At 49.5% G+C, this 12172-nt stretch overlaps 1 protein-coding gene across 1 annotated transcript in view; it reads left to right on the top strand.

Annotated features, from left to right (window-relative positions):
• Window positions 1-12172, top strand: part of LOC144124380 (complement C3-like) — a 103893-nt gene that overhangs the window by 56439 nt on the left and 35282 nt on the right. Inside the window, exons 16-20 of the mRNA XM_077657008.1 lie at window positions 3481-3556; window positions 4351-4507; window positions 5779-5856; window positions 6352-6526; window positions 9678-9844. Of these exons, the coding sequence (XP_077513134.1) occupies window positions 3481-3556; window positions 4351-4507; window positions 5779-5856; window positions 6352-6526; window positions 9678-9844 (653 nt within the window). The remainder of the gene's footprint in view (window positions 1-3480; window positions 3557-4350; window positions 4508-5778; window positions 5857-6351; window positions 6527-9677; window positions 9845-12172) is intronic.

Below are 12172 nucleotides of genomic sequence, written 5' to 3'. Positions count from 1 at the left end.
TTCGCCTGTGCCGTCTCTCGCCAAGGTCGGTGTCCCCGGGTTCCGGATCGGGAGACTGCTGTAGTGGGGTTGACGAAGAGATGAGAGGGTCTTCGAGGTGAAGAAGAGACTGAAGGGTTTATTTACATTTATACAAAGATTGAAAGAGTGAATCGGGAGCTGGCGAACACACGCCAGATCGCTGCTTAAATAGGGTCCGCTGTCCCCAGGTCCCTAGTTGGGGAATCTAGTTCATTAAAAATGCGTCGAATCACTGTGATGTAGATCACGTGTCCAGTCTTCCGGGTCCGCCCCCAGCCACACACTCTTGCCACTTCTGGCAGATTAGTGTCCGCGCTGTCCAGGCTTCAGTGATGAATAGCCCGAAGGGGGTCCCATTGAGAGCGTCGAAGGTCATTCACCTGCACTTCACAGCGGTAGCGTGGGGCGAATGGATCCCACCGCAGTTCGCAGAAGCTTTCACGTATGGGTGTGGGAAAGCACAGTCTAAGTCGAAGTTGTTTTCGAAGCACGAAGATTCCAGAGACGTTGGCTTAGTCAAACCCGGCCGCATTTGTCACGGCTGATTTGCAGTTCCGCCGCTCGCCGGCTCCCCCGCCGTCCCCTCCGGGAGAAAAATGTTGGGTCCGGCGTTGAGAACAAAAGACAAGTTCACCAAAGCCGTTCTCAGACAGCGGGGAGCCGTTTCACCCCGTAAACAGCAGGGGGGGGGGGGGGGGGGGGGGACCCTTGTAGACGCCACCACCTGCACTCGTAGCGCTGCAACCACATCGACGGCCCTTTGAAGCCTCGGTAGATTGATGATTCCCAGTGGCTTTAATATTCTTGGCATGTTGGAGTCTCCAAACGTAACAGCGCCTAAGCGACAACAAACCAACTGATCTACGTCGGCCATCATCTACCCGCGCGGCATCGTCGTTTCGCGACCGAATTGCAGAGCAAGACTTCAATCTGCCGCATGGCTCCATCGTTATGTACGTTGACGCAAGCATCCAGGCCTGCGAAACAACAACGGCAGTTTACTGTCCTTGCAAATCTACCCTGAACAAAACGTCAAGGTTTCTCCTCTCAGAACCTCCTTCCTCCTTCTGTGCGGAGATGTTTGCGATTCAAGAGGCACTTTGCTCTGTGGCCACCGTTCCCATGCTACCTACGGCCCGCATTGTCATTCGCACCGACGCCCTTCACGTCACACGCCTACCACGACGCTTCAGTCGCACCCCAGAAATCTGCCAAGACATCCATCGTCTAGCGGCACGCATCCCGCAGCAAATCCGTATTGAGTGGGTCCCGCGTGACCTACTGAGCGCACAAAGCCGTGCAGATTCTGCGACCCGTCTTTCGACCCCAAACTCGTCTTTGCCTCGAGTCCTCACTCTGGATGACACCACCCTCCTTTTAATAGGACAGGAACACCTCCGGCGCCGCACACGTGCTCTAATCCCTCCGTGTGCTGTAACCCTCCCCCGTGGTCTTACCCGTGCAGAGGAGGGGGCGCTTCGGAGGATACGGGTCGGGGTTGCCCTAACTCCCGCTGCGACACACAACTGGCCGCATTTCAAATATTTTATCCCTTCCCCGGGTGTCCAGTCTGCAAGAGCAGAGACTGCGAGGTGGATATCCACCACCTGTTGTAGGTTCGCCCGGCGCTGAAGCCGACGAAAATTTGGCACCTGGCGGCTGTGGGTCTCTCACAGGACAATGCGGATTCCTATACTGCCTGGACACAGGGTCCATATCATCGTTCACTACTTGATTTCATTAGATCAGCCCACCTTTTTTCATTTATTTAAGCATCTTCCTCATCTCTCATTTCATAACCTATATGCCCTGAGGCAATAAACATCGCTTGAAAAAAAAAAAAACTGGCTGACAGGGAAATCTTCGCTCCTCGGCATAGCCGAAGACGCAGAGCATCTAAAACTCTTCCCCAAAACACAAAATCCAAAAAAGTCATCAAATCAGTTACAAAATGCGATGCACAGAGCGGCCTCCCCAAAAGCAATTGGCTTTCCGAATCGGGCGCCCCGCCGTACAACTTTAATAGTGCACACGAAACCGTCTCTCACAGTAAAAGAAAAAAAAAATGTCGGACTCCAGAGACCCCCTCTGCACGAGTCGATCCGACGCCTTCCTCGAACGCCTTCAGTTATGACCCCCCCCCCCCCCCCCCCCGTGCGGTTCCCACGACTTTGCGGTAAGCCGTGAAGGTCGCTGTCGTGCCATCTCTCATTGGGGGAGGGGGGGAGGGGGGGGTTCTTTGTTGCGCCTCGTAGCAATAATCTCTGCTGTCTCCGGCGGCTTCCTGAAGCTACGGTGTCGGGTCAGAGAAGCTTTTCGGTTTACATGCAAAAAGGTAATGACCCTGGCCTTCTGACGAACCTTTGACCGCCGGCCACGAGCCTGTCTCCCCAACGGCTGCCGGCGTTGTCGAACAATCAGTCACTAGCCACTCTTCCTACCCAAACCATTACTGCACAAAGCGCTGTATATCCTCCCACCGTCCAACGCGCTTCATGCTGACTCGTCGACACCTACAAATGGATAGTTGAGAACGAACACTTCCGCATATATCGGAATTGACCAATTACGCTATAGCGTCATACCCTTAAGGCGGAGCTGAAGTGTCTCCTCCGGTTTTGTTTTTTTTTTTATCGTTCGCTTTGGTTTTTGGTGGACTGCGTTCTTATTGCGCGTTCTCAGCTTTCTGATGCGGCTCTGTTTCGGGGCCTCTTTTATCCCAGGTTTTATTCTTTATGTTATCTATGTATTCCGAGCATGCTTCTTTACGTCGGCACAAAGAGCATTTCTTGGTCATCTCGTTTCTAGGGTTGACTGCAGCATTTTTTCCCCCTTTGGACAGCTTTGGCTGTCCAGATACTCGCAAGTTCGAGTTGTCCTGCTATCGGTTCTTTGTTGATCCCGTCTTGATGTTATGTTTTATTGTCACTTCCGGATAGGTCATATGTGGTAAGTTTCTCTGCCCCTGTTTATCGCGCCCTCTGTCCATGTGTACATTGCTTGTGTCACACCCTTTATGCAGGCGATTGAATGCTGCATGGCTGTCTGAAAACTCAAGTTGAAAGTTAGCGCTCTGCACCGGCAATCCTTTCTCTTTCTCTCTCCGTGTTCGTCTAGCCTAGCGGCTTGGTTGTTAGTAAAAATTAGATTCCCCGGCTTGTCCCTCCTACAAGTGAGGGATCTTCTCTAGAAGACATTTGAACGAGGTGTAAGTCAAATCAGAGTCCCTGGAAGCATTAGACCTTGTCAGATGGTTTGCAGGTAGACCTCGAATATGACTATAGGACGTTGAACGTTTGTGAACACGTATTATTGATTAGCTTTGCGAACTGTTTACTAATGTTATTTGCAGTTTTAAAATATGCTGCAGTCCCGTTTCTTGTTTGTTGCGGACCGCATGAAAGTGCTCGGTTCCATGACGCTGCCCTCTCCATAAAAACGCATTTGTCCCCCCACCAGGTTATGACAATATCCTAAGCTACCGGAACGGCGATGGATCGTTCAGTATCTTTCACCGCTCTGACTCCAGTCTATGGTGAGTACAAAAGGTTATGGTCTGAGCGTGAAGGAGAGTTTGTAGCATGTTAATGCCCTGGTCAGTAATGATCACTCGGAGCAAAGCGCAGTCATCGGTGAACAGATACATGTTAGAAGTAACGTGATGCGATAGGTCGGTAATGTATATATCAAGGAAATAAGGAGACCCAAAGCTGAGCCTTGAGGCACTCCAGAGCTGACCGAGCTACTAGACGAAGTATGATTGCTTCAAGTTGCAAATTGAGAATGGTGACACAGGAAGTGTTCTAGGCACGTTATAATTTTATGATAAAGATTAAGTGTGCTAATTTTAGGGGCAGCAGCTTGTGACAAACTTTGCCGAATGAAGTTGCATAATCTAAGAAAACACAATCGATGATAGAGAGGCAGTCAAGGATACAGTAAGAAAACGGTTGTTAAAGGCCTCATAGTGGGAGATTGCATTGGAATCTTGGGTGGGCACATAGGTTCCTTGGTGGGTACAAAATAACGGTTCATCCACCAGGGTGGTTCAGCTAATAGGATGCCATTAAAGTAGTCATTGAAAGATTGCACAAGTTTAAGGGCATACTTGCCGGCTATACAAGTCAGGCGCCCTAAACCAGGGTTTTCCTCTGGCATTTTTTCGCCGCATCATACACCGAATTAACCTTGCGATTAATACAGAGCCCCCTAACTATTTTCCCCATAACCCACAATTTTGCAATCCTATTTCTCGCTTTTCACTTGTTTGTCAACAGCCGCTCTTATCAGTAGATGCATGAGAAAGCTCACATTTGTCCTCCGTCGCAGGCTGACTGCATTCGTAGTGCGAACACTGTGTGAAGTGCGCAAGTTCGCCCGCATCGACGAAAGTGTCATCAGCAGTGGCCTGAAGTACATCCTACGCCAGCAGCAGTCCGACGGAAGATTCCGCGACATTTATTACCTCTACGACGAGTCACTTTTGGTTTGTACACGTTTCACTTGCAACAACACAAAGGTATTTCGACATGTTTTCCACGAGCACGCACGAGCCAAAGAAGCTATTAACTACGGAACAATAGCCAACTGCTACCTCTCGTGACAAGTGCAAAAGTTTCGTGCACATCCGTTTCTATTCAAAAGCATAATGCATTTTTTTAGAATGCAGCTCATAGGACCCCGTTCCTGGGTTGAGCGGCACGTGCATCGGCGTACTCGAGCGCGGAGCACAGCGGAGGATGAAAGGGGCCAATAGCGAAGGCCTTGGACGCGATGAGAAAAGTGGAGGAGAATGATACAACGGTAAAGTACGCGTCGCTCACCAGAGATGGCGCCACAGATGCGCGAGCTGTGAGCGTGCTGATCGTTACCCCGAGGCGATGCTCACTACAAATAACGCACTACTTTTTGGTCGCGGATGCAGGCAGCGTAAACAATATCGCTAGCTTTGACAGCGTTGCACATGATGTTTGAAACAAAGAGCCGCTTCCGTCGGCATTGCGTGCTGTGTGTGCGGTCGCGTATGGTTCGATTCCCGCTGCAACTGCGCTCAAAAATCTCGTTACCGAGAAGCGTAACCATCAGCTGATTGTTTTTCTACCATTATGACGATGATGGTGAATTTTCGTGGCACAAGGGGAGCTGCGGCCAAGAGCGCAAAGTTGGCATGCACTGTTGTCCCGTAAAAAGAAAAATGGGGATAGTGCAATGAGATGTTTCTTCTCGGTCTATCAATCTTTTTTTTTTCTACCGCGTCGAATATATAACAGCGAGAGCTAGAGAGGCGTCCCTTGAGCCATTGACGAAGGATAAAAAAGATAAGGATGAACTCTGATTGCAACAGAGCTGGTTTCTCACCATGGTTAAGTTCCGTGTTTACCCTTCGAACAAAACTTTTCTAGTGAGCACCGCTGTGTGGTGCGACTGCAGTCGCCTTGCCTGCTTGTCAGCTAGAGAAACCATCTGTGTCATGTTTTGTAGTTGTGTGCCTCCGCATTTTTTGTGGAAAGTTGATCTCTCTAAAGCCCTAACGTTCTCGAATACAAAACATGCGGCAAAAGTTCACGAAGACTGTGGGGAAACGTCTTTCCTAAATTCCGCAAGTATCGCGGGAGATCGACATTTTAATAAATTTTCAGAATATATTCTTGGAGATGTTGCTAGTGTTTTTTTTTTTAATGAGACTCTCTTTTTGCAGAGTGACGGGATATGAATTAGTTCTGATTTTCGAGTGTCGGTTTCAATGGATATGCCCAGGGTGGCGTGCAGGGGCCGGTGGCACTGACGGCGTACGCCCTCCTCACCCTCATGGAGTGCAGCAAACGCGGCGCTGAGGTGAGCTGCAGGTTCGCGAGTTTTTCAATGACAAGCTTCCGTACATCTTACTGGCGAAAAAAAGCTGTGTGTGGACTGCATGAAAGCATACTTATACTAAGAGAAAAAAATGTTCGAGTTGAAACAAAGAATTGCGTGCTGGTTTGCCACGCCTGTGCATAATGATTCAGTGACAGCTGCCCATTCGCGCTGGTGAATGCGTCGGTCGCCTCGCTATGCAGTGGCGCCCTCTGCACGCTGAGGCACCAAAGGCGCAAACATTAATTCGCGACGCTGCGCACAGGGAACAAAAACGCCTCAGTGAGAATAGCAAGAAGGCCGAACTTGCGAAGGAGAGACATAGTACACACATTCTTATCGCTAGGAACTCAAACATGGACAGGTGCGCTGGCGCCATAATGGTGCAGGTAAAGGGAGTCTAAGTCCTTGGCTCAAGTTAGGTTGAACATCCCGTACATGTGACTGACTGAGCAGAAGAGTCCTTGCATGTTCCAGGTGGCTGGGCTGCAACGGTCGTCAGAGAGGGCGACAGCGTTCATGGAGAAAGAACTCCTAACCGACGACGATCTCTACGTGCATTCTCTGGGTGCATACGCCTTCTCACTGGGTAACAGTTCAGCCAAGCACAGAAGTCTACTCAGGCTTCTCAGCAATCTACGACGGAGCGACAGTAAGTAAATTCACCTGTGAAGTTCGCAGATTATGGCCTATAAAAAAATATACGCCTCTTGTGTCCTGTCTCAGTCATGGCCCCCGTTAGATGGAGGCTGTGATGATGCCTGACCTAGCATTAATTTGTTTGTCAGAGCATTTATTCTATTTTTTTTAATTTCCTTGCAAGTGCGCAAATGTAAACTATAATGTCTTCTTTTCGGGCATTTAGAAAGTATCGGTCATGAAAGCCATTTTCTTAACCCAGAAGGTACAGTTGTTCGAAACAAGGTATTCGACAAACCAAGTTGTACCTGTGCGCTCTGTTGCGCTTGTCATCTCGTGTATATCTGTACCTGTAAAGGCTTCCTGAGCTTTCTTCGCCGAAAAAGTTGGCTTGTGCATGGTTTATGCACAGAAAATTAATAGCTGAGATGGACTGCTCGCCTCCCTTCTCTTTACACCTTCCCAGAACGCCGGCGTGAGACCGCCACTATCACAAACCTTAAAATCCACACGCTCCGACATACTGCGCATGCGCGAAAACACTCCTCATACGCGAATGCACGCGCCCTCCTCTCCGCTCCTGTGTTAACACCATCACTGTGTTATCGCTCATCCTTTAGTGCAGTTGTTAAGGCCGGCATACATGGAGAAGTCTTTTCGACGAAGTTCCGGCAGAAAATGTCGCGGTGGCGCAACGCCCGGCTGGAGATACATTATTTATTTATTACCTCAAAAACCCCGGATGTGGGGCATTACAGCAGGCATTACATGGAGCATTACATATATGGGGCATTACATGGAGCGAAGAAGCGACGGCGTGCCGCCGCGTATCTCACGACGCGAAAGCAATTGCGATTAATAAGTGGCAAATCCCACTGAGCGAGGAGGTCCTGAGAGCAGCCACGCTGTTCGTTCTGCAAGAAACTGTTCATTTTGCGCCACTGTGTTAATTTTAGCGGATTTCGGGAAAAAAAAACGTCCCCGGAAAAAGCGTCTCCGATTAAAATTCCCTTAAAAAATGACGCCGGAAACAACATCAACATAAAGAACGTCCCATTTCCGAACTAGTAAAGAAATGTCCTCAGACGGGTGCCACTAAGCATCCCGTAACCCCATGTGAGAGCATTCGCCTCTCGTGCAGGAGGCCGGGGGTTCTACAGCAGTGCTGCCGACCACCCACTGATTTTCTAATGGGTACAAGCTTTCGCCGGGCCTTGTGCTCAGCTTATCTTATGGTACGTGTAGTATCGGTATTCAGTGCGCTCTTAACTGGACACTTGTTTCTGTGGTGCTGTGCTAAACGTAATAGCTGCAGAGGTGCTTAAATTGTGAGCCGCTCTCCAAGAAACCAATCACTCTTGAAGTTTTAGAAGAAGCTCGCCTTATGGCATAGCAGTAGAGCCACAATCATTTAAATCGGTAACCGCGCGTGCGGGCGCACAGAGTGCTGCCACTCGTTCAGAGATGGCGCCAGAGTCTTACGTGCCATGCGCCACAGCGCGCCGAAAGTCGCCTCGGTGCAATAGGAATCACGCCCAAGCGAGCCGCAGAAGCACCCAAAAGCTTGGAGAAACAACACCTGTTTACCCATGGAGAGCACGTAACCTTTTGAATGCTTTAGGATGTCCTCTCCACTTCGCTCACGCGCAAAGACCCCGGGTCGGAGAGGAGAAACTCGAAACCTCTGGAAACTCCCTCCTCTACCTGACCAATGGCGACGCGAGCCTGTGTGGGAGGGTGAGAGCGTTTGTACCGCAGACGCTATGTGTACATTCGCCCCTGCTTTGGCGCGAAGGGATGAACAGACGCGGCGCGAACGTTCAGCGCCGTTGCTCAACCCGTGCCGCAGTTCCAATCAAAACACCTGAAAAGCTGGGCTTAAATTTCGCATTAAGAATAATCATAATCTTCTGTGATTTTTTCTGTAACAGCCTTATCCATGGTCTTGTGATTGCTCTGTGAGAAACAACGCGCTCTCAACTCTTCGTTCACGCCGCCAACGCCCCCATTCCGATAGCCCTGCCGCGTTTTCCGCTTACGAGGCGCGCCTCTCAGAACTGCCCAATCTTCGAAAGGTTTCCTCACTGTCCGAGGACAGGCGGTGGCAAGCGGAATGATGCGGGCGTATTAGAATGTAGACGGACGCGCGCAAAACTGACTATCACTCACGGGTAGCAGCGCGTGCGTGACAAACCTGTGATATGACCCCAAGGTGCGCGAACAACATGCGTCAAGAGAATGTGAGTGCCGTGGCGACCCCAACCTTCGACATATCACCCGAATTACAAGGCTACCCTCGTAATTAAACTTGAAATCACTCACGAACACAGACAAGCTGCGAGGATTGGGTTCCTGTCGCACGAAGGCAAACAAGTTGACCGAGGTGTTCCAGCGGCGTACTGTGGGGCTGGAAAACTCGGGGAAGTAGTCAAGACTACTTCCGTATACGGAAGTCGCAGGCTCATAATGTCGCCAGGTGGTGGGTCCAGACGAGGAATGGACGCGGCCCATCAGGGCTAACAGCGGAACTGCAGCTCGCGTACAAGGCAGTGCGCTCGGAGAGAGGCAGCGAGTAGCAGCATGAGCATCGTGTGCAAGGCTCCAAGCAAGGTTAGAAAGTGAAGAGAATTGGAGCAAGACACGAAACTGTGCCAAACACTAACTAATGCAAAATAACTTCTGGCGCGTCTGAACACCACTAAGCGCCCCTTTCCTGCCCACGAAAACGGCAGTCGGTTGACTCTCCTGAACTAGGGGAAATAGAGACTCCAACGTCCACATGAACCAAGTCAGTGCCATGGCCACACGACCGCACACGGCGCTCCCCCGCCGCCCACATGGACTGCACTGTTATGCGCCATTAGGGTTACGTGATAGCTTTCAAACACCGCACAACAAGCCATTGAGCCTGCTGCTGTACCACTAGCGCTTGTCGCTAGTGGTATAGCAATTTCCCTGACACAAAAGGAAAATGGAAATAAGAAAACATCTCGTAACAGCCGAGAAAAAGCTGGAAAGAGTTGAAATGACGTATTAACCTTATCCTATGTCGCACATGTCTGTCGTATGAGGCACTGTTAATTCGATAATCAAAGCTTCTTATTGGCTAATCCGAAATAAAATTTGGATATTAAAGCCTCCCCACTTCTTTTTCTGGCGCACAGCTGGTGGATTATACGTTCCCGCCTGCAGCGATACCCTGTCGGTGCTGGGCACGTCGTACGCGCTCATGGCGCTACTCAACGCTGGCGAGAGCAGAAACACCATCACCGATCTTGTTAAATGGCTCAATCTACGCATGAACCCCAGTGGGTCCTTAGACACCACCCAGGTAAGTACAGAAGACATCAAGCCTATTTTTTTAGAAAGCTATAGATAGCCTACAGGAATTGAAAGGGAATTTAATCCAGGCCGTAAAATTGTTGCAAATTTTTGCACGTCACACATCTTCACACAGCGACATTTCCAAAAGTAGAACTGCAAGTGAGTTTGACCTCATGATGCGTGATATTTTTTCCATAGGATATCTTTAACTTTCCTGGAATATATCTACCTCGAATTTGTTTCTCGATCCAGTCTGCTCTCTTCCTGTTTCATAGAGTTGAACAAGCCATCTTCTTTTCCATAGAAAAATTATTCGTTTAACTTTAAGGAACAGGAATAGAGCAGAGTGGGTGAGGGAACAAACGCGTGGTAGAGTTATTCTAGCCGAAATTAAGATAAAAATTTGAGGGGACACTCAAGCTCCACCTTGAGGGTATGCGCGATAGCGTAATGGGTTAATTCCCATATATGCAGAAGGTCATTCTCTACATTCATAGATCCCTACATTCGATTCCCTACCTAGACCTATTTGCTAATCTTCTTTATTTATTAATCCTTCCGGGATTTTTTTCTCACGGCCAACGCCTTCGACGCAGCGTGAACCTGATGCTGCTGATGCTACATACGGTGAAACGGACGCGCGGAGTGGCTAACCACGAAGAAGCGCTGCCAGGCGCCTTGCCGAAACACGCGGGACTCAAGTTGGAGTCGCAGTTCGTCGGAACATCATTCTCGACCAACCCGATGCCACGAACGCCAGCATAGCTTCCGCGCCGAACGAACGGGCAGCAGGCCGCAATCTTCGTGGTGAACACGCCTTACGCTCACCGCGTGAATCCTGCGTCCCCGCTCGGCCCCACTGCGCCCGAATGAGACGAGCGGGAGGCGCTACCGCCGCGCGATATCGTTGGGGCGGTGGCGTACATTGCGACGAGGAGGAGGAGGGAGTGTATTTAGTGGGCGCCGCCTGATGGCGCTACGTGCGCGCCAAGCGAAGAGGAAAAGTAGCGGAAACGTACTTCGCTACTGGCTTAACTGCGACTTCTGTAATTTCCATGCTCATAAATACTAATATGCACCACAGTACATGTCTCTAAAGCGCCCTTCCAAGACAACAACATATTCACTAGACGCATCTTTGTTCATTCTAAATAATCGAGCTGGCTTGGCGGAGTGGTTAGCGTGCACCTGTCGCACTCCGGAGGCCCTGGTTCGATTCCCCAACTCGACCAATTTCCTACCCGGTTTTATTCATTAATGCTTCTGAGATTTTTCGCTCATGGCCGACGCCTACGACGACGCCGGCTTTTCTGCGACACGGGGCCTTTGACGATATCGCGTTAAAATCGATCACTTTTTCGCGGTAAGGACAGAGTTCACCCTTTCCTGCGCGAGCTGTGACCACCACATCCGTGGAAAGTTCCTAACCTCACCCACCCACCAAACTTTCTGTCGCCCACTGTTGTTTTCCCACTTTGGAAACCCACCCCATTCCCTAAGAAACATCGGTTATCTTTCCTTCGTTTAACACGCCGTGCCAATGCCTTTTTTTTTAATTTCGGCTACGATATCTCTACCTCGCATTTGTTTCCTGACCCACTCAGCTTTCTTCCTGTTTCTTAACATTAAGCCAATTGTCTTCGTTTCCAAATCTTGCCGCGCTATTCTTAGTTTAATTTCAACGCCTTTTCTTAGTCGCCATACTTCTGCCCACTATGTGAGTATCGGAAAGACAAACTGTTATGCAGGGTGTTTCAGCTAACACTTTACACGACTTTTAAAAGTACGCTATTGGAATTTAGAAGGGCGCTTTTTTCCACATAGCATTATCAGTGACGTAGTACATCAGAATAGAGCTAAGATGTTCTAACTAGCAGGCTGTTTAACTAATATTGAAGCGAACTTTCTAACTATTGCTGTTAGGCTTCTGAATTACTGAGGGGCATGTAGCCCCCCGTAATTAATATTATATCAGTTTTTTTTTATTTCGAAAGAAAACGCGGTTACCCGCGGAGCTGTAGCCCAACGAATTTTGGCTACATGACGCCAAAATACATGCGCTTTCGAGAAGCTTGCAGGCAAATCAACCTCTCCAGTGCGCGTAACTGGTCTAAATAGCCAAATTTTGTGCCGCCACACCGCCGAGGGTCACGTTTTTAAAATTCTAAAACTGATGTGAATATTCATTACGGTTAGCTATACGCCTTTCCACAATTAGGGGGCCTAACATAGCAGTTGTAGCATGGCTGAATCTGCAGTCGTCACCGAGCCCCCGTAATCACGGGATCGGTTACGTCACGTTTGCTTCTGTATATATGTGACTTGGTCAACCGCA

The sequence above is a fragment of the Amblyomma americanum genome, chromosome 3, assembly GCF_052857255.1.
Source record: "Amblyomma americanum isolate KBUSLIRL-KWMA chromosome 3, ASM5285725v1, whole genome shotgun sequence".
NCBI lineage: Eukaryota > Metazoa > Arthropoda > Arachnida > Ixodida > Ixodidae > Amblyomma > Amblyomma americanum.
The sequence above is the reverse complement of the archived record's forward strand: the minus strand, read 5'-3'. Positions and strand labels throughout refer to the sequence as shown.